Consider the following 26181-nt stretch of genomic DNA (forward strand, 5'->3'; position numbering starts at 1 on the left):
CCCCTAGGCTAAAAGTTGCCAGCCAGCCCCTGGTAGTAGGGATGGCCATCGTTGCCATTGCCATTGATGGCTATTCTGCAACTGGCCACCGATAGTTCATAACTGTGCAATGGATGACCATCAATATTTTTACATATCGATGGGCATCCATTGTGCTTGATTGATTGGCCTGTGGACCAATCAAAACACGAGGAGCGGGCATTGGGGGGGACCATCTGGTTCTCCCCCATCGATGGCAAAAGTATTCGACATCGGCCATGAACCATCAATGATTTCTAATCATCGATGGTCAATGGCCAACCCTAGTTGGTAGCTCTTGAGGACTGGAGTTTTCTACCCCTGCTTTAGTGTATTCAACTGGTAGTCACTGTTCCCTGTGTTGCTTATTTATGTACTTTTTAAGTGGGTGCTGTAGATCCCCTGTTGCACAATATAATAAAGTAATAATACTAATAATACTAATAATAATAATAATAATAATAATAATGCACCCTTTGTAGCTCAGGTATAGCCATTATTTTCTCTTCATGTGGTTTCCCAGATTCATGAGGCCTTAGGTTGTAGCCAGATGGAAGTTGATACTTTTGCACAGAATGTATCCAGCAGTGTTTCAGTGGAATTGTTACAATTGAATGATAAACGGATACAATAAATAGTGTTTCCAACACACTCGGGAATTCTGACTATACTGATGATTTAGCTACAATACAGTGAATAGCTTTAGCATTAACAATAATGTTTTAATAATCGATTGATCGTTTTCTTGTTTTGATCTAAGCGTTTGTGCTACGACCATCATCTTTCTGGAATATGGGAGTATAGCTTGAAGAGTTTATATTCTTGACGCACAATCTATTTATTCAGGACAAAACGTAAAAATGTATTTTCTTTAACCCAGGCGCTGGAGGGCCGTTGACGACTTTTTCTATAAATAATAGGAGGGAACAGACGCTCTTGGCGGGCTTTTTGAATATTACAACGGATTCCCCTGAGCCAATCAGGATGAAGGGCGTGTTGGACTCGTCAAATCACATTGAAGCACTGTGCATAAATAGAGTTGTTACTGGCTGTCGGAATCCGTATATTTCAGACGACGTCTTTCTTTTTACTTGGCAGCACTGCAAAGCGAGAACCAACCGGCAGCACTATGGCCAGGACAAAGCAGACCGCCCGTAAATCTACTGGGGGGAAAGCTCCCCGCAAACAGTTGGCAACCAAAGCCGCCAGGAAAAGCGCCCCTGCCACCGGCGGCGTGAAGAAGCCTCACCGCTACCGTCCGGGGACTGTTGCCCTCCGAGAGATCCGTCGCTACCAGAAATCCACCGAGCTGCTGATCCGCAAGTTGCCCTTCCAGCGCCTGGTGCGGGAAATCGCCCAGGACTTCAAGACCGACCTGCGCTTCCAGAGCTCTGCCGTCATGGCTCTGCAAGAGGCCAGCGAGGCTTACCTGGTGGGGCTCTTCGAGGACACCAATCTGTGCGCCATCCACGCCAAGAGGGTGACCATAATGCCCAAAGACATCCAGCTGGCCCGTAGAATCCGAGGGGAGAGGGCTTAAATACTCGGCACTTCTTTCCACGCAATGACACAAAAGGCTCTTTTCAGAGCCACTACATGTTTCTAAACTAGCTGTGACTAAAACGACAGATGAATGTCGGAGTAACAGGATGCTGCTGAATGCTCACTACATAGTTCCAGGTCTCGATCAGCAACGGAACCTAGTTAGTGTTTCTCATACATTGCTCTGTCATCTATAAAGCATGCGAACTGCAGTGAATCTATACAAATACACTTACTTTCATGGTGCCTTGTGATCAGTACTTGCACACACACAGCCGAGCTTCGGTAAAACGTAGCGGCTTAGTAGTCAGAATTAGCTGCGCTATGCACCTCTCGATCATTGCCCTAGTTCTGAGCGAAGCCGTCATGTAGGTGTCGGCATTCCATTTATAAAACCAAAGTAGCCTCCCTTGCATCATACAGATGCAGACTTCGCCGATGCTTTTATGTGCGGGATTGTATGGAAAGTGGGGTGTAGAATGCCTGGTAGGCGCCTGTTCCCTAGTAATTAGAACATGGCTAAACTGCCATATAACGTTACATGCTATATATATAGATTGTAAGCTTGCAGCAGGGCCCTCCTGCCTCCCATGTAGGTCTGTTTTACCCAGTTTGTGCTTTCAGTGTTAACATTTATAAAGCGCAACGGAATCTGCAGCTCTACATGTAAATAAATACAAGCAATGGTAGTAGCCGCAGCTCTCTTGGGAAGACGTGGGTGGCTCTGAAAAGAGCCTTTGTTGAGTTGTAGGGACATCGGTTCTCTGATGGAAGTGGGCAGCCTGACAATTACTTGCTCTTGGCCGGCTTGTGGCTCTCGGTCTTCTTGGGCAGCAGCACGGCCTGGATGTTGGGAAGAACACCTCCCTGGGCGATGGTCACCCCACCCAGCAACTTGTTGAGCTCTTCATCGTTGCGCACAGCCAGCTGCAAGTGACGGGGGATGATGCGGGTCTTCTTGTTATCACGGGCAGCGTTCCCGGCGAGCTCCAGAATCTCAGCCGTCAGATATTCCAGCACAGCGGCCAGATAGACCGGGGCACCAGCTCCCACACGTTCTGCATAGTTTCCTTTCCTCAACAGGCGGTGAACTCGACCGACTGGGAACTGAAGACCAGCCCGGGATGAGCGAGTCTTAGCCTTGGCCCGGGTCTTGCCGCCTTGTTTCCCTCTTCCAGACATGCTAGTAGCGCAACCGTAGATTTAACTCTAGATATCGAATAAAACTCCTCAGAGATGATGATCATCCCGTTCCACCGCCCTCCTCTTATATATACACTCAGAAGGAATCCCGCTGCTTGCTCTGTGATTGGTCTGCGTACACCGCAACCAATGCGGCTCAAGTTCATGCACAGACCAATCAGCAAATGAAGGGTGGGGTTGCGACGCTGCTCATCGTCACACAACCCTGATACCCAATAGTGTTGCCGGCAGTGGTGAAGCGCCATTTGCATAAGCTCCCTATAAATGGAGCAGATGTGGGCGCTGTTCGAAACAGATTGTCTGCTTTGTGTGTGTAGTAGAAACGTTGATCCTCCAGAATGCCTGATCCCGCCAAGTCTGCGCCGGCCCCCAAGAAAGGCTCCAAGAAGGCCGTGACTAAAACTCAGAAAAAAGATGGCAAGAAGCGCAGGAAGACAAGGAAGGAGAGTTACGCCATTTACGTGTACAAGGTGCTGAAGCAGGTGCACCCCGACACCGGCATCTCCTCTAAGGCGATGGGCATCATGAATTCCTTCGTCAACGATATCTTTGAGCGCATTGCTGGGGAAGCTTCCCGCCTGGCTCACTACAACAAGCGCTCCACCATCACCTCCAGGGAGATCCAGACCGCAGTACGCCTACTGCTTCCCGGAGAGCTGGCCAAGCACGCCGTGTCCGAGGGCACAAAGGCCGTCACCAAGTACACCAGCGCCAAGTAATCTCCCCTTCTCCGCCCCCCACACAGACCCAAAGGCTCTTTTAAGAGCCACCCAACTCCTCTTTAATCGGGCTGGAACTGATAGCTTCTTCTTCTTGTTTGATCCGTGTCCCAGACTGATTTGCCTTTAATACTCTGTAGCAACACCTAAAAACAAACGGTCTAAAACAAGACCGTCGTCCCAATATCGTAGAGGTTAGAAAATGTACAGCGGGGTGATAATTACTGCCTGGGGAAGCGAACCTTTAATTTGTGAGCTGCTACTACACACACACGTCAAATAAATCGGTACTTGTTTCCTAGCACGGCCACCACGATTTCTAAAATCGTGGTGGTCGTGTCGGAAAAAAATCGTGTCGGTCGCGTCGGGTGCATACCAAAACGCACACGACGCGACCGGCGCGATGTACCCGATTTCTCCATAGGCTTCAATGTTAAATATTTTAACATTGAAGCCATGGAGAAATCGGGGGCATCGCGTCGGGCGCGCATAGGCTTCAATGTTAAAATATTTTAACATTGAAGCCTATGGGGAAATCGTGGGCATCGCGTCGGTCGAGGGCTGCAATGGTTATTTAAGTAGCACTGATCTGAATCAATATTAGGCTGTGTATAATAGCGCGGGCATTGGTTAAGAGCGTCTGAGAAATAAAAAGAAAAAAATATATAAGGACTATATATATCTCCCAAAAAGCCTATGCACCACAATAAGGCTAAAAACTAAGTGTCACAAAACAGTTACAGTTGAGAACTGGCAGTGAGCCCAGGAAGAAAGATCTAAGACCAAGAGTACATGAATAGAACTGAGAATGATACAAAGTACAGAGAAGTGTTAAATGAGATACATATTAACAGGGAATCATGCCTATCTCTCTCTAGATAACAAAACAGAGCGAATCACCCAATTAAGAGGAAACTAAACAAAAATAAAGTATATCCTCATTAAGGGAACATAAATTTGAAAAACAACAAGGTGTACATGACACGTTAATATAAACGTACAATTAAAGGCACTAACAAATCAGGACTTAACGATCATTTTGTTTTTTAAAGCACCATTTCTTACTTCAACGCAATTCTTTACTTTCTTTTTTTATGGAGAGGAGAAATCATATATATCTCCCCTCCTTTTAACAAGAGCATACATAAAGGTTCATTTTTAATAACACCACCTTCTCTCAAACTAATTGAACGGTCCGTACATAACAATCCCAAGAGTGCACCCTAAATATCTCAAGCTTTTTCTCTTTTTTTTTTGCTACACGTGTGTGTAATAGCAGTAGCGCTCAGGACTGCATTGTTCTCAGTAGATGTGTTCATAGAAAACACGGAGCCGAATTATTTAAGCTCAAGATTGATATGTATAAAAAGGATAAAGCGATGCCGGCGCAATTCTTAGAGGGGGACTTTAGAATAACTGAACCCAGGAGCCAGGTATACTTTAAGCTGTTATATATTGGCTAAGAAAAACAGGGACGGGTCAAGAGGGGACTGTGTTTTCATGCTTGAATTTGAATGGCAGTGGTTTCTTATTCCCCGCCGATACATGCTTGGCTCTCGTTGGTCTCTTTTGAATAAATGTCCTCCCATTAAAAGGCGTGTGTATGTGTGTCTCCCATCAGGTCCGCTCTTCCTCTAAATAAAGGGCTGCTGAAAGAGGTGCAGCTCATTCTTGTTGCGGGTTGCTCAGATTTTGCAAGATGTCTGGTAGAGGCAAAGGTGGTAAGGGACTCGGGAAGGGAGGTGCTAAACGGCACAGGAAGGTTCTTCGGGATAACATCCAGGGCATCACCAAGCCTGCTATCCGTCGTCTAGCCCGTAGAGGAGGCGTGAAGCGCATTTCTGGCCTCATCTATGAGGAGACCCGCGGTGTGCTGAAGGTATTTCTGGAGAATGTGATCCGTGACGCCGTCACCTACACCGAGCACGCCAAGAGAAAGACCGTGACCGCTATGGATGTGGTCTATGCGCTCAAGCGCCAGGGCCGCACTCTGTACGGATTCGGAGGCTAAACACTGAGGCGCATCTAGCACAACCGCTCACCCACACAAAGGCCCTTTTCAGGGCCGCCCATATCTTCTACGAGAGCGCTGTTACAATGTTTCTGTGTTTACTGTAATGTGACTATTTGGCCGGTAACCGTATTATCTATTCGTCCCCTTATATAACTAGACACAATGCTAGCGGATATTGACTTGGTCCATCATCTTCTAAACCATTCACTAATCTGTACCATTTTACCGCAGAGTTATGGAACAAGGACTCCTGCTGTGAGCTTACGTAGCTCTATACTGGTGAATCACACATCTGTCCCCCACCAGCTCTGTCACAGATTTAGCTGGCGTTTACAAGAGACGTGTGGCAGAGCCGGCTGGGATGTTTAGTGCCCCCCAGGAATAGGGCAAAATTTTATTACATCGCCGGGATTTTTGAATCCCAGCGGTTCCACATTCGTTGAAAGGGGCATACTCCCCTCTATGCATCAGCGTGCAGCCAAAGCAAATGATCTCCACACAAATTAGATACTTAATAATAAAAAAAAAAAAAAAAAAAAAGCCTGCACTCCTTCCTAAGGGAAGTATTTCGGTAGCAAATGAAACTTTTTAAGCCACCTCGCAGGCTGCACATGGGTAGGAATAGCGTGCTGATCCCAATCCCCGGGTCCGTGTACACAGAAAACAATACGTGTGGGCGGCTGCAGGTAGGAACCAGCACATTTCCGATCTGTTTTGCTACTGCACAGTTGACACAAAACTGCGCATTAATCCCGCTCCCTAGATATATCCCAAGACTTGTGCAGTGACCGACTAGTGTGAGTGGCAAGTTAGACAGTTCTGCCATAGCTGCTGATTACTTCCGAAAGGGAACATACACATCAACACACTACACCGCGCGCTTACAGCTCTGCTGAGAGAGAATGTGGGTGGCTCTGAAAAGAGCCTTTGGGGGAGATAGCAAGGCAGTGGGGCGGCAGCGGCGTCTCGTCCATCACTTCTTTGCCGCAGCTTTCTTGGGCTTCGCCGCCTTCTTGGCCGGGCTTTTTGCCACTTTGGGCTTCGCTGCCTTCTTGGCCGGACTCTTGACCGCTTTGGGCTTCGCCGCCTTCTTGGCCGGACTCTTAGCCGCCTTCTTCGGCTTGACGGCTTTAGGCTTCTTTGGGCTTTTGGCAACAGCCGCTTTTGTGGGTTTCTTCACCTTCTTTGGGCTCTTGGCTGCGCTCTGAGCTTTCTTGGGCTTCTTCGGGGATTTGGCCACTTTCTTTGCCGCAGGTTTCTTGGGCTTCAGCGATTTCTGGGCGACCTTCTTGCTCTCCGCCTGCTTCTTATTGAGCTTGAAGGAGCCGGAAGCGCCGGTGCCTTTCACCTGGGTGAGAGTTCCTTTGGTCACTAGACCTTTCACACCCAGCTTGATGCGGGTGTTGTTCCTCTCTACATCGTAACCTCCGGCAGCCAGAGCTTTCTTCAGTGCGGCAAGAGAAACCCCGCTACGCTCTTTGGAGGCCGTCACGGTTTTCACGATCAGCTCGGAGACGCTGGGTCCTGAAGACTTGGCGGTTTTCTTGGCTCCTCCCGCAGCTTTCTTTGGCTGCCTTTTCTTCTTGGCTGCGCCCTCTGATGGCGGGGCAGGGGCAGCGGCGACGGGTGCAGTTTCTGCCATCTTACCGTAATACACTAACAAAGTACTGACTATTACGCTAAACACATTACCAATGTTTCTTATATACCACGCCGGCTGTGATGTGATTGGCTGCTGAGAGGGGTGCGTTCTGTGCTCCCATTGGCGGAATGAGCAGCGGTGTAAATGCTTCCCTATCTGAGAGTTAGGAAGGATCTGCCCTCACCTTGTGTTTCCCTAGCGCAGAAAAAGACTATTTTACAGGGCAGCAGAGGACCAGTGACCCGGATCTCTGCGCCACAGCCGTACTCCCAAATCTCCCCTTGCCCTGTATGACCATTGCAGGCTTAGGTGCGGCGAAGGGAGGCAGGAATAGCCACTGGTAGCTCACCCGCACCGGATTAGATCTGCCAGCCATGTAACACATCTCTTCTTTTCTGCCAGGCTACAAGGTCCCATCGGGGCACCTTTCTCTCCTACTGGCACCAGAGATAATGTCGGTAATCTAGGGCATATTCTGGGCAGAAGAGGGTGTATGATAAAACACATGAAAGTGATTTGCGGGCTCCTGCATAACCGGGAGAATAGCACAGGCAGGTTGCCTTACCAAGGGATTGGCATTCTTGTCAAGGAGGACTATTTGGCAGAGACACCTACAACATACCTCCCAACATGACCCTTTCCAGGAGGGACACCGTGCTCTGTTGCTGGACTTTCCTCTTAATGTATGATTGCCATCACCTGCTTTAAACAGGTGAATTAATAAGCAAGGTGTTTCAAACACATGGGAATGCAATCATTAAGAGGGAAGTTCAGTAGAGCATTGTGTCCCTCCTGGAGAGGGTCATGTTGGGAGCTAAGCTACATGGTAATCATCCCCGGCATACTCCTTATTGTGGAGAATGCTGGTGCCAATATTGTTCGTCCTTTCTATGATCCATGCGGCCAGGCATTTCTGAATACTGTATGTAAGCACATAGATGTACCAGCAAGAGGGCTATGGTGACCCTGTCCCATTTGAGACTGCTGTGCATCAAACCTCTAGCAAAAGGAGTAAAAAGTGTAAGGTGGAGACCACCATGGTGGAAGGACCATTAGAAAGATGTAAGGAACCGTAGGAGAGAATGGTAAAGTAGCAGGAAGGCAATGGGAATACTAGTGTTATGAATAAAAAGTCAGAGCATAGAAATAGGGGGAATAATAGGGGAAGTCAGGGGCAAGAAAGGGACAGACAGGTATGGGTCCGGAACAGAAGAAGTGCTAGGAATAAATGTAGACAGGATCAGGGTCAGAGTAACAAGGGGACGGTTAGGAGGGTTAAAATGATGGTAGTCGCAACCCTTTCAAACCCTCCCCTTCACCCTCCTACTATCCTACCCCTCTCTCCTCTACTACCCCCTCTTGACCTCATCTCCCACAACATCTCTCCTCCTCTTCCACCCTCCCTGTCTCTCCCTGGCACCCTCTCTCAATCTGTAGCTTTCCCATGGCCACTTTGTCTATCCCCCTTTCTCTCCCTGAAATTCTCAGTCTCTCCTCATCCCCACTTTCCTGGGGCTATTCGAATCAGCACGCTGCTGCTAAGCCCCACTTGTGGATTTCAGGCCCGACAACACTATCTTGGCACTTCTGTTTTGTGCCCTAACATGGCACAATCAACAATGTGGCAGGGCACTTTACTGCAAGTACTGGTGTTTTAAGACTAAACATCCGCATTCCATGACATAACAACAGCATTGACTTGAATAGCCCTGGGAGCTCCCTCCTGTTGCTTTTCTAAGCATGCTTAATGAAATCGACCCATGTGTCTGTCATTCCCCCCCTCTCTCTCTCTCTCTCTCTCTTCTGCCCCCTTAGGGACATTGTAGTGACAATGGTGAGGATAGGAGCCATTTCAAGTTATGCCCCTGTCTATGTGTAACTCAACTGCTCCCAGGTCCTTTCTTTTTGCTCTCCTCAGAGGGAGCGCTGCTGCTGCTGCTGCTTCCTGGCTGCTGCTTCCTGGCTGCTCACCACCCCCCCTCCAGTGGCCGGCACCCTAGGCAAATGCCTAATCCTGCCTAGTGGTGGCGCAGGCCCTGCTGCCCACAGCCCACACAATTTTAGAAACCTTCATTAATGGTTTTCCTCCATCGATGGCACATCAAAACCAATGTGCCAGGACAGGGAGCATGGCTCCTACCCCCCGACATCTGCGAAGCCCCATCCCATGTTTTGATTTGCCCACAGGCCAATCGGCAAAAAAAAAAAAATGACCATGAATAGGTAAAAAAAAAAATTAATGGTCCTCCCTTGCATAGTTTACTTTAACACAGGGGTAGCCAACTCCAGTCCTCGAGAGCTACCAACAGTTCACATTTTCCATGTCGCCTTGCAGGTACACAGTTGCACTCATTACTGACTAAAAGATCCAAAGCTGGAGCTAAATACTTATTTTGTGATTCTGTGAAGAGACATGGAAAACGTTAACTGTTGGTAGCTCTTGAGAACTGTATTTGGCTACCCCTGCTTTAACACTATCAATGGCCAGTTGCACTATTGCCATCTATGGCAACGTCACTGATGGCCATCCCTACGCTGTGGTGGCTACCTGCTCGCTGGTCTCCGAAAACGCTCGCAGCCTAGCGAGCAGGTCTTAATCAGTCCCTATATTTGGTCATCCCAGTCTGGCTGGCCCTCCTCGTTTGAATGCAAGCTCTCTCAAGCAGAGGCCTCTTCCCTTATGTGCCATTCCTTCTCTTACAGGGTACAGGGTCACACCTCCCAACATGACCTACCTCTACAGGAGGGACGCAATGCTCTGTTTCTGGACTTCCCTCTTAATGCATACTTGCCTACCTGACCCTCTCCATGAGGGAGAAAATGCTCTGTTCCTCGATTTCCCTGGTAATGTATGATTGCCATCACCTGTGGTGAAACGCCTTTCCTATCAATTACCTAGCTCACCAAAGGTGATGGCAATCAAACATTACCAGGAAAGTCCAGGAGCAGAGCATTTTCTCCCTCATGGAGAAGGTCCGGTAGGCAAGTATGCATTAAGAGGGAAGTCCAGAAACAGAGCATTGCATCCCTCCTGTAGAGGTAGGTCATGTTGGGAGGTGTGACACTGTACTTGCCCTCTAGTGCAGGGGTAGCCAACTCCAGTCCTCGAGAGCTACCAACAGTTAATGTTTTCCAAGTCTCCTCACAGAATCACAAGTGAAGTAATTAGCTCCACCTGTGTATCTTTTAAAATGTCTTAGTCAGTAATGAGTGCACCTTTATACCTACGAGGTGCATACCTCCCAACATGACCCTCTCCAGGAGGGACACATCGCTCTGTTCCTGGACTTCCCTGTTAATGTATGATTGCCATTACCTGCTTTCAACAGGTTAATTGATAAGAAAGGTGTGTCACCACAGGTGATGGCAATCATAAATTGAGAAGGAAGTCCAGTAACAGAAGAATGTGTCCCTCCTGGAGAGGGTCATGTTGGGAGGTATGGAGGTGAGCTGAAAAACTTGAACTGTTGGTAGTAGGGATGGCCATCGTTGCCATTGCCATTGATGGCTATTCTGCAACTGGCCACCGATAGTTCATAACTGTGCAATGGATGACCATCAATATTTTTACATATCGATGGGCATCCATTGTGCTTGATTGATTGGCCTGTGGACCAATCAAAACACGAGGAGCGGGCATTGGGGGGGACCATCTGGTTCTCCCCCATCGATGGCAAAAGTATTCGACATCGGCCATGAACCATCAATGATTTCTAATCATCGATGGTCAATGGCCAACCCTAGTTGGTAGCTCTTGAGGACTGGAGTTTTCTACCCCTGCTTTAGTGTATTCAACTGGTAGTCACTGTTCCCTGTGTTGCTTATTTATGTACTTTTTAAGTGGGTGCTGTAGATCCCCTGTTGCACAATATAATAAAGTAATAATACTAATAATACTAATAATAATAATTATAATAATAATAATGCACCCTTTGTAGCTCAGGTATAGCCATTATTTTCTCTTCATGTGGTTTCCCAGATTCATGAGGCCTTAGGTTGTAGCCAGATGGAAGTTGATACTTTTGCACAGAATGTATCCAGCAGTGTTTCAGTGGAATTGTTACAATTGAATGATAAACGGATACAATAAATAGTGTTTCCAACACACTCGGGAATTCTGACTATACTGATGATTTAGCTACAATACAGTGAATAGCTTTAGCATTAACAATAATGTTTTAATAATCGATTGATCGTTTTCTTGTTTTGATCTAAGCGTTTGTGCTACGACCATCATCTTTCTGGAATATGGGAGTATAGCTTGAAGAGTTTATATTCTTGACGCACAATCTATTTATTCAGGACAAAACGTAAAAATGTATTTTCTTTAACCCAGGCGCTGGAGGGCCGTTGACGACTTTTTCTATAAATAATAGGAGGGAACAGACGCTCTTGGCGGGCTTTTTGAATATTACAACGGATTCCCCTGAGCCAATCAGGATGAAGGGCGTGTTGGACTCGTCAAATCACATTGAAGCACTGTGCATAAATAGAGTTGTTACTGGCTGTCGGAATCCGTATATTTCAGACGACGTCTTTCTTTTTACTTGGCAGCACTGCAAAGCGAGAACCAACCGGCAGCACTATGGCCAGGACAAAGCAGACCGCCCGTAAATCTACTGGGGGGAAAGCTCCCCGCAAACAGTTGGCAACCAAAGCCGCCAGGAAAAGCGCCCCTGCCACCGGCGGCGTGAAGAAGCCTCACCGCTACCGTCCGGGGACTGTTGCCCTCCGAGAGATCCGTCGCTACCAGAAATCCACCGAGCTGCTGATCCGCAAGTTGCCCTTCCAGCGCCTGGTGCGGGAAATCGCCCAGGACTTCAAGACCGACCTGCGCTTCCAGAGCTCTGCCGTCATGGCTCTGCAAGAGGCCAGCGAGGCTTACCTGGTGGGGCTCTTCGAGGACACCAATCTGTGCGCCATCCACGCCAAGAGGGTGACCATAATGCCCAAAGACATCCAGCTGGCCCGTAGAATCCGAGGGGAGAGGGCTTAAATACTCGGCACTTCTTTCCACGCAATGACACAAAAGGCTCTTTTCAGAGCCACTACATGTTTCTAAACTAGCTGTGACTAAAACGACAGATGAATGTCGGAGTAACAGGATGCTGCTGAATGCTCACTACATAGTTCCAGGTCTCGATCAGCAACGGAACCTAGTTAGTGTTTCTCATACATTGCTCTGTCATCTATAAAGCATGCGAACTGCAGTGAATCTATACAAATACACTTACTTTCATGGTGCCTTGTGATCAGTACTTGCACACACACAGCCGAGCTTCGGTAAAACGTAGCGGCTTAGTAGTCAGAATTAGCTGCGCTATGCACCTCTCGATCATTGCCCTAGTTCTGAGCGAAGCCGTCATGTAGGTGTCGGCATTCCATTTATAAAACCAAAGTAGCCTCCCTTGCATCATACAGATGCAGACTTCGCCGATGCTTTTATGTGCGGGATTGTATGGAAAGTGGGGTGTAGAATGCCTGGTAGGCGCCTGTTCCCTAGTAATTAGAACATGGCTAAACTGCCATATAACGTTACATGCTATATATATAGATTGTAAGCTTGCAGCAGGGCCCTCCTGCCTCCCATGTAGGTCTGTTTTACCCAGTTTGTGCTTTCAGTGTTAACATTTATAAAGCGCAACGGAATCTGCAGCTCTACATGTAAATAAATACAAGCAATGGTAGTAGCCGCAGCTCTCTTGGGAAGACGTGGGTGGCTCTGAAAAGAGCCTTTGTTGAGTTGTAGGGACATCGGTTCTCTGATGGAAGTGGGCAGCCTGACAATTACTTGCTCTTGGCCGGCTTGTGGCTCTCGGTCTTCTTGGGCAGCAGCACGGCCTGGATGTTGGGAAGAACACCTTCCTGGGCGATGGTCACCCCACCCAGCAACTTGTTGAGCTCTTCATCGTTGCGCACAGCCAGCTGCAAGTGACGGGGGATGATGCGGGTCTTCTTGTTATCACGGGCAGCGTTCCCGGCGAGCTCCAGAATCTCAGCCGTCAGATATTCCAGCACAGCGGCCAGATAGACCGGGGCACCAGCTCCCACACGTTCTGCATAGTTTCCTTTCCTCAACAGGCGGTGAACTCGACCGACTGGGAACTGAAGACCAGCCCGGGATGAGCGAGTCTTAGCCTTGGCCCGGGTCTTGCCGCCTTGTTTCCCTCTTCCAGACATGCTAGTAGCGCAACCGTAGATTTAACTCTAGATATCGAATAAAACTCCTCAGAGATGATGATCATCCCGTTCCACCGCCCTCCTCTTATATATACACTCAGAAGGAATCCCGCTGCTTGCTCTGTGATTGGTCTGCGTACACCGCAACCAATGCGGCTCAAGTTCATGCACAGACCAATCAGCAAATGAAGGGTGGGGTTGCGACGCTGCTCATCGTCACACAACCCTGATACCCAATAGTGTTGCCGGCAGTGGTGAAGCGCCATTTGCATAAGCTCCCTATAAATGGAGCAGATGTGGGCGCTGTTCGAAACAGATTGTCTGCTTTGTGTGTGTAGTAGAAACGTTGATCCTCCAGAATGCCTGATCCCGCCAAGTCTGCGCCGGCCCCCAAGAAAGGCTCCAAGAAGGCCGTGACTAAAACTCAGAAAAAAGATGGCAAGAAGCGCAGGAAGACAAGGAAGGAGAGTTACGCCATTTACGTGTACAAGGTGCTGAAGCAGGTGCACCCCGACACCGGCATCTCCTCTAAGGCGATGGGCATCATGAATTCCTTCGTCAACGATATCTTTGAGCGCATTGCTGGGGAAGCTTCCCGCCTGGCTCACTACAACAAGCGCTCCACCATCACCTCCAGGGAGATCCAGACCGCAGTACGCCTACTGCTTCCCGGAGAGCTGGCCAAGCACGCCGTGTCCGAGGGCACAAAGGCCGTCACCAAGTACACCAGCGCCAAGTAATCTCCCCTTCTCCGCCCCCCACACAGACCCAAAGGCTCTTTTAAGAGCCACCCAACTCCTCTTTAATCGGGCTGGAACTGATAGCTTCTTCTTCTTGTTTGATCCGTGTCCCAGACTGATTTGCCTTTAATACTCTGTAGCAACACCTAAAAACAAACGGTCTAAAACAAGACCGTCGTCCCAATATCGTAGAGGTTAGAAAATGTACAGCGGGGTGATAATTACTGCCTGGGGAAGCGAACCTTTAATTTGTGAGCTGCTACTACACACACACGTCAAATAAATCGGTACTTGTTTCCTAGCACGGCCACCACGATTTCTAAAATCGTGGTGGTCGTGTCGGAAAAAAATCGTGTCGGTCGCGTCGGGTGCATACCAAAACGCACACGACGCGACCGGCGCGATGTACCCGATTTCTCCATAGGCTTCAATGTTAAATATTTTAACATTGAAGCCATGGAGAAATCGGGGGCATCGCGTCGGGCGCGCATAGGCTTCAATGTTAAAATATTTTAACATTGAAGCCTATGGGGAAATCGTGGGCATCGCGTCGGTCGAGGGCTGCAATGGTTATTTAAGTAGCACTGATCTGAATCAATATTAGGCTGTGTATAATAGCGCGGGCATTGGTTAAGAGCGTCTGAGAAATAAAAAGAAAAAAATATATAAGGACTATATATATCTCCCAAAAAGCCTATGCAACACAATAAGGCTAAAAACTAAGTGTCACAAAACAGTTACAGTTGAGAACTGGCAGTGAGCCCAGGAAGAAAGATCTAAGACCAAGAGTACATGAATAGAACTGAGAATGATACAAAGTACAGAGAAGTGTTAAATGAGATACATATTAACAGGGAATCATGCCTATCTCTCTCTAGATAACAAAACAGAGCGAATCACCCAATTAAGAGGAAACTAAACAAAAATAAAGTATATCCTCATTAAGGGAACATAAATTTGAAAAACAACAAGGTGTACATGACACGTTAATATAAACGTACAATTAAAGGCACTAACAAATCAGGACTTAACGATCATTTTGTTTTTTAAAGCACCATTTCTTACTTCAACGCAATTCTTTACTTTCTTTTTTTTATGGAGAGGAGAAATCATATATATCTCCCCTCCTTTTAACAAGAGCATACATAAAGGTTCATTTTTAATAACACCACCTTCTCTCAAACTAATTGAACGGTCCGTACATAACAATCCCAAGAGTGCACCCTAAATATCTCAAGCTTTTTCTCTTTTTTTTTTGCTACACGTGTGTGTAATAGCAGTAGCGCTCAGGACTGCATTGTTCTCAGTAGATGTGTTCATAGAAAACACGGAGCCGAATTATTTAAGCTCAAGATTGATATGTATAAAAAGGATAAAGCGATGCCGGCGCAATTCTTAGAGGGGGACTTTAGAATAACTGAACCCAGGAGCCAGGTATACTTTAAGCTGTTATATATTGGCTAAGAAAAACAGGGACGGGTCAAGAGGGGACTGTGTTTTCATGCTTGAATTTGAATGGCAGTGGTTTCTTATTCCCCGCCGATACATGCTTGGCTCTCGTTGGTCTCTTTTGAATAAATGTCCTCCCATTAAAAGGCGTGTGTATGTGTGTCTCCCATCAGGTCCGCTCTTCCTCTAAATAAAGGGCTGCTGAAAGAGGTGCAGCTCATTCTTGTTGCGGGTTGCTCAGATTTTGCAAGATGTCTGGTAGAGGCAAAGGTGGTAAGGGACTCGGGAAGGGAGGTGCTAAACGGCACAGGAAGGTTCTTCGGGATAACATCCAGGGCATCACCAAGCCTGCTATCCGTCGTCTAGCCCGTAGAGGAGGCGTGAAGCGCATTTCTGGCCTCATCTATGAGGAGACCCGCGGTGTGCTGAAGGTATTTCTGGAGAATGTGATCCGTGACGCCGTCACCTACACCGAGCACGCCAAGAGAAAGACCGTGACCGCTATGGATGTGGTCTATGCGCTCAAGCGCCAGGGCCGCACTCTGTACGGATTCGGAGGCTAAACACTGAGGCGCATCTAGCACAACCGCTCACCCACACAAAGGCCCTTTTCAGGGCCGCCCATATCTTCTACGAGAGCGCTGTTACAATGTTTCTGTGTTTACTGTAATGTGACTATTTGGCCGGTAACCGTATTATCTATTCGTCCCCTTATATAACTAGACACAATGCTAGCGGATATTGACTTGGTCCATCATCTTCTAAACCATTCACTAATCTGTACCATTTTACCGCAGAGTTATGGAACAAGGACTCCTGCTGTGAGCTTACGTAGCTCTATACTGGTGAATCACACATCTGTCCCCCACCAGCTCTGTCACAGATTTAGCTGGCGTTTACAAGAGACGTGTGGCAGAGCCGGCTGGGATGTTTAGTGCCCCCCAGGAATAGGGCAAAATTTTATTACATCGCCGGGATTTTTGAATCCCAGCGGTTCCACATTCGTTGAAAGGGGCATACTCCCCTCTATGCATCAGCGTGCAGCCAAAGCAAATGATCTCCACACAAATTAGATACTTAATAATAAAAAAAAAAAAAAAAAAAAAAAAGCCTGCACTCCTTCCTAAGGGAAGTATTTCGGTAGCAAATGAAACTTTTTAAGCCACCTCGCAGGCTGCACATGGGTAGGAATAGCGTGCTGATCCCAATCCCCGGGTCCGTGTACACAGAAAACAATACGTGTGGGCGGCTGCAGGTAGGAACCAGCACATTTCCGATCTGTTTTGCTACTGCACAGTTGACACAAAACTGCGCATTAATCCCGCTCCCTAGATATATCCCAAGACTTGTGCAGTGACCGACTAGTGTGAGTGGCAAGTTAGACAGTTCTGCCATAGCTGCTGATTACTTCCGAAAGGGAACATACACATCAACACACTACACCGCGCGCTTACAGCTCTGCTGAGAGAGAATGTGGGTGGCTCTGAAAAGAGCCTTTGGGGGAGATAGCAAGGCAGTGGGGCGGCAGCGGCGTCTCGTCCATCACTTCTTTGCCGCAGCTTTCTTGGGCTTCGCCGCCTTCTTGGCCGGGCTTTTTGCCACTTTGGGCTTCGCTGCCTTCTTGGCCGGACTCTTGACCGCTTTGGGCTTCGCCGCCTTCTTGGCCGGACTCTTAGCCGCCTTCTTCGGCTTGACGGCTTTAGGCTTCTTTGGGCTTTTGGCAACAGCCGCTTTTGTGGGTTTCTTCACCTTCTTTGGGCTCTTGGCTGCGCTCGGAGCTTTCTTGGGCTTCTTCGGGGATTTGGCCACTTTCTTTGCCGCAGGTTTCTTGGGCTTCAGCGATTTCTGGGCGACCTTCTTGCTCTCCGCCTGCTTCTTATTGAGCTTGAAGGAGCCGGAAGCGCCGGTGCCTTTCACCTGGGTGAGAGTTCCTTTGGTCACTAGACCTTTCACACCCAGCTTGATGCGGGTGTTGTTCCTCTCTACATCGTAACCTCCGGCAGCCAGAGCTTTCTTCAGTGCGGCAAGAGAAACCCCGCTACGCTCTTTGGAGGCCGTCACGGTTTTCACGATCAGCTCGGAGACGCTGGGTCCTGAAGACTTGGCGGTTTTCTTGGCTCCTCCCGCAGCTTTCTTTGGCTGCCTTTTCTTCTTGGCTGCGCCCTCTGATGGCGGGGCAGGGGCAGCGGCGACGGGTGCAGTTTCTGCCATCTTACCGTAATACACTAACAAAGTACTGACTATTACGCTAAACACATTACCAATGTTTCTTATATACCACGCCGGCTGTGATGTGATTGGCTGCTGAGAGGGGTGCGTTCTGTGCTCCCATTGGCGGAATGAGCAGCGGTGTAAATGCTTCCCTATCTGAGAGTTAGGAAGGATCTGCCCTCACCTTGTGTTTCCCTAGCGCAGAAAAAGACTATTTTACAGGGCAGCAGAGGACCAGTGACCCGGATCTCTGCGCCACAGCCGTACTCCCAAATCTCCCCTTGCCCTGTATGACCATTGCAGGCTTAGGTGCGGCGAAGGGAGGCAGGAATAGCCACTGGTAGCTCACCCGCACCGGATTAGATCTGCCAGCCATGTAACACATCTCTTCTTTTCTGCCAGGCTACAAGGTCCCATCGGGGCACCTTTCTCTCCTACTGGCACCAGAGATAATGTCGGTAATCTAGGGCATATTCTGGGCAGAAGAGGGTGTATGATAAAACACATGAAAGTGATTTGCGGGCTCCTGCATAACCGGGAGAATAGCACAGGCAGGTTGCCTTACCAAGGGATTGGCATTCTTGTCAAGGAGGACTATTTGGCAGAGACACCTACAACATACCTCCCAACATGACCCTTTCCAGGAGGGACACCGTGCTCTGTTGCTGGACTTTCCTCTTAATGTATGATTGCCATCACCTGCTTTAAACAGGTGAATTAATAAGCAAGGTGTTTCAAACACATGGGAATGCAATCATTAAGAGGGAAGTTCAGTAGAGCATTGTGTCCCTCCTGGAGAGGGTCATGTTGGGAGCTAAGCTACATGGTAATCATCCCCGGCATACTCCTTATTGTGGAGAATGCTGGTGCCAATATTGTTCGTCCTTTCTATGATCCATGCGGCCAGGCATTTCTGAATACTGTATGTAAGCACATAGATGTACCAGCAAGAGGGCTATGGTGACCCTGTCCCATTTGAGACTGCTGTGCATCAAACCTCTAGCAAAAGGAGTAAAAAGTGTAAGGTGGAGACCACCATGGTGGAAGGACCATTAGAAAGATGTAAGGAACCGTAGGAGAGAATGGTAAAGTAGCAGGAAGGCAATGGGAATACTAGTGTTATGAATAAAAAGTCAGAGCATAGAAATAGGGGGAATAATAGGGGAAGTCAGGGGCAAGAAAGGGACAGACAGGTATGGGTCCGGAACAGAAGAAGTGCTAGGAATAAATGTAGACAGGATCAGGGTCAGAGTAACAAGGGGACGGTTAGGAGGGTTAAAATGATGGTAGTCGCAACCCTTTCAAACCCTCCCCTTCACCCTCCTACTATCCTACCCCTCTCTCCTCTACTACCCCCTCTTGACCTCATCTCCCACAACATCTCTCCTCCTCTTCCACCCTCCCTGTCTCTCCCTGGCACCCTCTCTCAATCTGTAGCTTTCCCATGGCCACTTTGTCTATCCCCCTTTCTCTCCCTGAAATTCTCAGTCTCTCCTCATCCCCACTTTCCTGGGGCTATTCGAATCAGCACGCTGCTGCTAAGCCCCACTTGTGGATTTCAGGCCCGACAACACTATCTTGGCACTTCTGTTTTGTGCCCTAACATGGCACAATCAACAATGTGGCAGGGCACTTTACTGCAAGTACTGGTGTTTTAAGACTAAACATCCGCATTCCATGACATAACAACAGCATTGACTTGAATAGCCCTGGGAGCTCCCTCCTGTTGCTTTTCTAAGCATGCTTAATGAAATCGACCCATGTGTCTGTCATTCCCCCCCTCTCTCTCTCTCTCTCTCTCTTCTGCCCCCTTAGGGACATTGTAGTGACAATGGTGAGGATAGGAGCCATTTCAAGTTATGCCCCTGTCTATGTGTAACTCAACTGCTCCCAGGTCCTTTCTTTTTGCTCTCCTCAGAGGGAGCGCTGCTGCTGCTGCTGCTTCCTGGCTGCTGCTTCCTGGCTGCTCACCACCCCCCCTCCAGTGGCCGGCACCCTAGGCAAATGCCTAATCCTGCCTAGTGGTGGCGCAGGCCCTGCTGCCCACAGCCCACACAATTTTAGAAACCTTCATTAATGGTTTTCCTCCATCGATGGCACATCAAAACCAATGTGCCAGGACAGGGAGCATGGCTCCTACCCCCCGACATCTGCGAAGCCCCATCCCATGTTTTGATTTGCCCACAGGCCAATCGGCAAAAAAAAAAAAATGACCATGAATAGGTAAAAAAAAAAATTAATGGTCCTCCCTTGCATAGTTTACTTTAACACAGGGGTAGCCAACTCCAGTCCTCGAGAGCTACCAACAGTTCACATTTTCCATGTCGCCTTGCAGGTACACAGTTGCACTCATTACTGACTAAAAGATCCAAAGCTGGAGCTAAATACTTATTTTGTGATTCTGTGAAGAGACATGGAAAACGTTAACTGTTGGTAGCTCTTGAGAACTGTATTTGGCTACCCCTGCTTTAACACTATCAATGGCCAGTTGCACTATTGCCATCTATGGCAACGTCACTGATGGCCATCCCTACGCTGTGGTGGCTACCTGCTCGCTGGTCTCCGAAAACGCTCGCAGCCTAGCGAGCAGGTCTTAATCAGTCCCTATATTTGGTCATCCCAGTCTGGCTGGCCCTCCTCGTTTGAATGCAAGCTCTCTCAAGCAGAGGCCTCTTCCCTTATGTGCCATTCCTTCTCTTACAGGGTACAGGGTCACACCTCCCAACATGACCTACCTCTACAGGAGGGACGCAATGCTCTGTTTCTGGACTTCCCTCGGTACTTCTTGACTTTCACGGCGCCACTCTAGATAGGACAGATAGGATACTAGATAGGATACGATTTGTATGCGATTTGACATAAGATATCGCATAAGATATAGGATAGGTCAGATAGGACAGATAGGACAGATAGGATAGATAGGATACTAGATAGGATACGATCTGTATGCGATTTGACATAAGATATCGCATAAGATATAGGATAGGATTTACTATCCATTTCATTACCCCACTATCCACTAGGGCGTGGAGTTGATTTTATATAGCGTGGCGAGCGCAGCGAGCCACCGAGCCCGAAGCGTGGCGAGCGCAGCGAGCCCGCGAGGGGCGGCGGTACGCGTCCTCCGACCTTTTCATGCCCTACTATCCACGTCGGCGTGGAGTTGAGAATAGAATAGTGTGGCGAGCGCAGCGAGCCACCGAGGCCCGAAGCGTGGCGAGCGCAGCGAGCCCCGCGAGGGGACGCGTATAACTGTGAAGGTATCCGCGTCCCCTCGCCACGCTTCGGGCCTCGGTGGCTCGCTGCGCTCGCCACACTATTCTATTCTCAACTCCACGCCGACGTGGATAGTAGGGCATGAAAAGGTCGGAGGACGCGTACCGCCGCCCCTCGCGGGCTCGCTGCGCTCGCCACGCTTCGGGCTCGGTGGCTCGCTGCGCTCGCCACGCTATATAAAATCAACTCCACGCCCTAGTGGATAGTGGGGTAATGAAATGGATAGTAAATCTTATCCTATATCTTATGCGATATCTTATGTCAAATCGCATACAGATCGGATCCTATCTAGTATCCTATCTGTCCTATCTGTCCTATCTGTCCTATCTGTCCTATCTGTCCGATCTGTCCGATCTGTCCGATCTGTCCGATCTGTCCGATCTGTCCGATCTGTCCGATCTGTCCGATCTGTCCGATCTGTCCGATCTGTCCGATCTGTCCGATCTGTCCGATCTGTCCTATCTGTCCTATCTTCCTATCTGTCCTATCTAGTGGCGCCGTGAAAGTAAAGAAGTACCCTTCCCTCTTAATGCATACTTGCCTACCTGACCCTCTCCATGAGGGAGAAAATGCTCTGTTCCTCGATTTCCCTGGTAATGTATGATTGCCATCACCTGTGGTGAAACGCCTTTCCTATCAATTACCTAGCTCACCAAAGGTGATGGCAATCAAACATTACCAGGAAAGTCCAGGAGCAGAGCATTTTCTCCCTCATGGAGAAGGTCCGGTAGGCAAGTATGCATTAAGAGGGAAGTCCAGAAACAGAGCATTGCATCCCTCCTGTAGAGGTAGGTCATGTTGGGAGGTGTGACACTGTACTTGCCCTCTAGTGCAGGGGTAGCCAACTCCAGTCCTCGAGAGCTACCAACAGTTAATGTTTTCCAAGTCTCCTCACAGAATCACAAGTGAAGTAATTAGCTCCACCTGTGTATCTTTTAAAATGTCTTAGTCAGTAATGAGTGCACCTTTATACCTACGAGGTGCATACCTCCCAACATGACCCTCTCCAGGAGGGACACATCGCTCTGTTCCTGGACTTCCCTGTTAATGTATGATTGCCATTACCTGCTTTCAACAGGTTAATTGATAAGAAAGGTGTGTCACCACAGGTGATGGCAATCATAAATTGAGAAGGAAGTCCAGTAACAGAAGAATGTGTCCCTCCTGGAGAGGGTCATGTTGGGAGGTATGGAGGTGAGCTGGAAAACTTGAACTGTTGGTAGTAGGGATGGCCATCGTTGCCATTGCCATTGATGGCTATTCTGCAACTGGCCACCGATAGTTCATAACTGTGCAATGGATGACCATCAATATTTTTACATATCGATGGGCATCCATTGTGCTTGATTGATTGGCCTGTGGACCAAATCAAAACACGAGGAGCGGGCATTGGGGGGGACCATCTGGTTCTCCCCCATCGATGGCAAAAGTATTCGACATCGGCCATGAACCATCAATGATTTCTAATCATCGATGGTCAATGGCCAACCCTAGTTGGTAGCTCTTGAGGACTGGAGTTTTCTACCCCTGCTTTAGTGTATTCAACTGGTAGTCACTGTTCCCTGTGTTGCTTATTTATGTACTTTTTAAGTGGGTGCTGTAGATCCCCTGTTGCACAATATAATAAAGTAATAATACTAATAATACTAATACTAATAATAATAATAATAATAATGCACCCTTTGTAGCTCAGGTATAGCCATTATTTTCTCTTCATGTGGTTTCCCAGATTCATGAGGCCTTAGGTTGTAGCCAGATGGAAGTTGATACTTTTGCACAGAATGTATCCAGCAGTGTTTCAGTGGAATTGTTACAATTGAATGATAAACGGATACAATAAATAGTGTTTCCAACACACTCGGGAATTCTGACTATACTGATGATTTAGCTACAATACAGTGAATAGCTTTAGCATTAACAATAATGTTTTAATAATCGATTGATCGTTTTCTTGTTTTGATCTAAGCGTTTGTGCTACGACCATCATCTTTCTGGAATATGGGAGTATAGCTTGAAGAGTTTATATTCTTGACGCACAATCTATTTATTCAGGACAAAACGTAAAAATGTATTTTCTTTAACCCAGGCGCTGGAGGGCCGTTGACGACTTTTTCTATAAATAATAGGAGGGAACAGACGCTCTTGGCGGGCTTTTTGAATATTACAACGGATTCCCCTGAGCCAATCAGGATGAAGGGCGTGTTGGACTCGTCAAATCACATTGAAGCACTGTGCATAAATAGAGTTGTTACTGGCTGTCGGAATCCGTATATTTCAGACGACGTCTTTCTTTTTACTTGGCAGCACTGCAAAGCGAGAACCAACCGGCAGCACTATGGCCAGGACAAAGCAGACCGCCCGTAAATCTACTGGGGGGAAAGCTCCCCGCAAACAGTTGGCAACCAAAGCCGCCAGGAAAAGCGCCCCTGCCACCGGCGGCGTGAAGAAGCCTCACCGCTACCGTCCGGGGACTGTTGCCCTCCGAGAGATCCGTCGCTACCAGAAATCCACCGAGCTGCTGATCCGCAAGTTGCCCTTCCAGCGCCTGGTGCGGGAAATCGCCCAGGACTTCAAGACCGACCTGCGCTTCCAGAGCTCTGCCGTCATGGCTCTGCAAGAGGCCAGCGAGGCTTACCTGGTGGGGCTCTTCGAGGACACCAATCTGTGCGCCATCCACGCCAAGAGGGTGACCATAATGCCCAAAGACATCCAGCTGGCCCGTAGAATCCGAGGGGAGAGGGCTTAAATACTCGGCACTTCTTTCCACGCAATGACACAAAAGGCTCTTTTCAGAGCCACTACATGTTTCTAAACTAGCTGTGACTAAAACGACAGATGAATGTCGGAGTAACAGGATGCTGCTGAATGCTCACTACATAGTTCCAGGTCTCGATCAGCAACGGAACCTAGTTAGTGTTTCTCATACATTGCTCTGTCATCTATAAAGCATGCGAACTGCAGTGAATCTATACAAATACACTTACTTTCATGGTGCCTTGTGATCAGTACTTGCACACACACAGCCGAGCTTCGGTAAAACGTAGCGGCTTAGTAGTCAGAATTAGCTGCGCTATGCACCTCTCGATCATTGCCCTAGTTCTGAGCGAAGCCGTCATGTAGGTGTCGGCATTCCATTTATAAAACCAAAGTAGCCTCCCTTGCATCATACAGATGCAGACTTCGCCGATGCTTTTATGTGCGGGATTGTATGGAAAGTGGGGTGTAGAATGCCTGGTAGGCGCCTGTTCCCTAGTAATTAGAACATGGCTAAACTGCCATATAACGTTACATGCTATATATATAGATTGTAAGCTTGCAGCAGGGCCCTCCTGCCTCCCATGTAGGTCTGTTTTACCCAGTTTGTGCTTTCAGTGTTAACATTTATAAAGCGCAACGGAATCTGCAGCTCTACATGTAAATAAATACAAGCAATGGTAGTAGCCGCAGCTCTCTTGGGAAAACGTGGGTGGCTCTGAAAAGAGCCTTTGTTGAGTTGTAGGGACATCGGTTCTCTGATGGAAGTGGGCAGCCTGACAATTACTTGCTCTTGGCCGGCTTGTGGCTCTCGGTCTTCTTGGGCAGCAGCACGGCCTGGATGTTGGGAAGAACACCTCCCTGGGCGATGGTCACCCCACCCAGCAACTTGTTGAGCTCTTCATCGTTGCGCACAGCCAGCTGCAAGTGACGGGGGATGATGCGGGTCTTCTTGTTATCACGGGCAGCGTTCCCGGCGAGCTCCAGAATCTCAGCCGTCAGATATTCCAGCACAGCGGCCAGATAGACCGGGGCACCAGCTCCCACACGTTCTGCATAGTTTCCTTTCCTCAACAGGCGGTGAACTCGACCGACTGGGAACTGAAGACCAGCCCGGGATGAGCGAGTCTTAGCCTTGGCCCGGGTCTTGCCGCCTTGTTTCCCTCTTCCAGACATGCTAGTAGCGCAACCGTAGATTTAACTCTAGATATCGAATAAAACTCCTCAGAGATGATGATCATCCCGTTCCACCGCCCTCCTCTTATATATACACTCAGAAGGAATCCCGCTGCTTGCTCTGTGATTGGTCTGCGTACACCGCAACCAATGCGGCTCAAGTTCATGCACAGACCAATCAGCAAATGAAGGGTGGGGTTGCGACGCTGCTCATCGTCACACAACCCTGATACCCAATAGTGTTGCCGGCAGTGGTGAAGCGCCATTTGCATAAGCTCCCTATAAATGGAGCAGATGTGGGCGCTGTTCGAAACAGATTGTCTGCTTTGTGTGTGTAGTAGAAACGTTGATCCTCCAGAATGCCTGATCCCGCCAAGTCTGCGCCGGCCCCCAAGAAAGGCTCCAAGAAGGCCGTGACTAAAACTCAGAAAAAAGATGGCAAGAAGCGCAGGAAGACAAGGAAGGAGAGTTACGCCATTTACGTGTACAAGGTGCTGAAGCAGGTGCACCCCGACACCGGCATCTCCTCTAAGGCGATGGGCATCATGAATTCCTTCGTCAACGATATCTTTGAGCGCATTGCTGGGGAAGCTTCCCGCCTGGCTCACTACAACAAGCGCTCCACCATCACCTCCAGGGAGATCCAGACCGCAGTACGCCTACTGCTTCCCGGAGAGCTGGCCAAGCACGCCGTGTCCGAGGGCACAAAGGCCGTCACCAAGTACACCAGCGCCAAGTAATCTCCCCTTCTCCGCCCCCCACACAGACCCAAAGGCTCTTTTAAGAGCCACCCAACTCCTCTTTAATCGGGCTGGAACTGATAGCTTCTTCTTCTTGTTTGATCCGTGTCCCAGACTGATTTGCCTTTAATACTCTGTAGCAACACCTAAAAACAAACGGTCTAAAACAAGACCGTCGTCCCAATATCGTAGAGGTTAGAAAATGAACAGCGGGGTGATAATTACTGCCTGGGGAAGCGAACCTTTAATTTGTGAGCTGCTACTACACACACACGTCAAATAAATCGGTACTTGTTTCCTAGCACGGCCACCACGATTTCTAAAATCGTGGTGGTCGTGTCGGAAAAAAATCGTGTCGGTCGCGTCGGGTGCATACCAAAACGCACACGACGCGACCGGCGCGATGTACCCGATTTCTCCATAGGCTTCAATGTTAAATATTTTAACATTGAAGCCATGGAGAAATCGGGGGCATCGCGTCGGGCGCGCATAGGCTTCAATGTTAAAATATTTTAAC

The 26181-nt window shown here is 48.5% G+C and overlaps 9 protein-coding genes and 2 pseudogenes across 9 annotated transcripts in view; 6 read left to right on the forward strand and 5 right to left on the reverse strand.

Moving 5' to 3' along the window:
- LOC146075549 (DNA polymerase beta-like) overlaps window positions 1-26181 on the reverse strand; it is a 71229-nt gene that overhangs the window by 23916 nt on the left and 21132 nt on the right. The window lies entirely within an intron of this gene.
- LOC146072630 (histone H3) lies at window positions 1058-1736 on the forward strand. The gene has a single exon (XM_083179839.1). It carries the CDS (start codon window positions 1148-1150, stop codon window positions 1556-1558), a length of 411 nt encoding a protein of 136 aa, XP_083035965.1. The 5' UTR covers window positions 1058-1147; the 3' UTR covers window positions 1559-1736.
- Window positions 3089-3547, forward strand: LOC146072631 (histone H2B 1.1). Its single transcript, XM_083179840.1, has one exon. The coding sequence runs from the start codon at window positions 3102-3104 to the stop codon at window positions 3480-3482; it is 381 nt and encodes a 126-aa protein (XP_083035966.1). The 5' UTR covers window positions 3089-3101; the 3' UTR covers window positions 3483-3547.
- LOC146072632 (histone H1C-like) lies at window positions 6108-8516 on the reverse strand. Its single transcript, XM_083179841.1, has one exon. The coding sequence runs from the start codon at window positions 7136-7138 to the stop codon at window positions 6470-6472; it is 669 nt and encodes a 222-aa protein (XP_083035967.1). The 5' UTR covers window positions 7139-8516; the 3' UTR covers window positions 6108-6469.
- LOC146072635 (histone H2A type 2-like) lies at window positions 11013-13622 on the reverse strand (annotated as a pseudogene).
- LOC146072633 (histone H3) lies at window positions 11634-12312 on the forward strand. The gene has a single exon (XM_083179842.1). The coding sequence runs from the start codon at window positions 11724-11726 to the stop codon at window positions 12132-12134; it is 411 nt and encodes a 136-aa protein (XP_083035968.1). The 5' UTR covers window positions 11634-11723; the 3' UTR covers window positions 12135-12312.
- On the forward strand, window positions 13665-14123 carry LOC146072636 (histone H2B 1.1). Its single transcript, XM_083179843.1, has one exon. It carries the CDS (start codon window positions 13678-13680, stop codon window positions 14056-14058), a length of 381 nt encoding a protein of 126 aa, XP_083035969.1. The 5' UTR covers window positions 13665-13677; the 3' UTR covers window positions 14059-14123.
- On the reverse strand, window positions 16688-19096 carry LOC146072637 (histone H1C pseudogene; annotated as a pseudogene).
- LOC146072638 (histone H3) lies at window positions 23240-23918 on the forward strand. The gene has a single exon (XM_083179844.1). It carries the CDS (start codon window positions 23330-23332, stop codon window positions 23738-23740), a length of 411 nt encoding a protein of 136 aa, XP_083035970.1. The 5' UTR covers window positions 23240-23329; the 3' UTR covers window positions 23741-23918.
- LOC146072639 (histone H2A type 2-like) lies at window positions 24532-25228 on the reverse strand. Its single transcript, XM_083179845.1, is given in 3 exon segments — window positions 24532-24657; window positions 24660-24717; window positions 24719-25228. Coding segments are annotated over 3 exon segments (390 nt in total). The 5' UTR covers window positions 24925-25228.
- On the forward strand, window positions 25271-25725 carry LOC146072640 (histone H2B 1.1). Its single transcript, XM_083179846.1, has one exon. It carries the CDS (start codon window positions 25284-25286, stop codon window positions 25662-25664), a length of 381 nt encoding a protein of 126 aa, XP_083035972.1. The 5' UTR covers window positions 25271-25283; the 3' UTR covers window positions 25665-25725.

This window comes from Crinia signifera, chromosome 4 (genome assembly GCF_055691185.1).
Source record: "Crinia signifera chromosome 4, ASM5569118v1, whole genome shotgun sequence".
Classification (NCBI taxonomy): Eukaryota; Metazoa; Chordata; class Amphibia; order Anura; family Myobatrachidae; genus Crinia; species Crinia signifera.

Bases quoted from the DNA above. Each gene is read 5' to 3' on its own strand.
- LOC146072630 (XM_083179839.1), top strand. From the start codon at position 1,148: ATGGCCAGGACAAAGCAGACCGCCCGTAAATCTACTGGGGGGAAAGCT.
- LOC146072631 (XM_083179840.1), top strand. From the start codon at position 3,102: ATGCCTGATCCCGCCAAGTCTGCGCCGGCCCCCAAGAAAGGCTCCAAG.
- LOC146072632 (XM_083179841.1), bottom strand. From the start codon at position 7,138: ATGGCAGAAACTGCACCCGTCGCCGCTGCCCCTGCCCCGCCATCAGAG.
- LOC146072633 (XM_083179842.1), top strand. From the start codon at position 11,724: ATGGCCAGGACAAAGCAGACCGCCCGTAAATCTACTGGGGGGAAAGCT.
- LOC146072636 (XM_083179843.1), top strand. From the start codon at position 13,678: ATGCCTGATCCCGCCAAGTCTGCGCCGGCCCCCAAGAAAGGCTCCAAG.
- LOC146072638 (XM_083179844.1), top strand. From the start codon at position 23,330: ATGGCCAGGACAAAGCAGACCGCCCGTAAATCTACTGGGGGGAAAGCT.
- LOC146072640 (XM_083179846.1), top strand. From the start codon at position 25,284: ATGCCTGATCCCGCCAAGTCTGCGCCGGCCCCCAAGAAAGGCTCCAAG.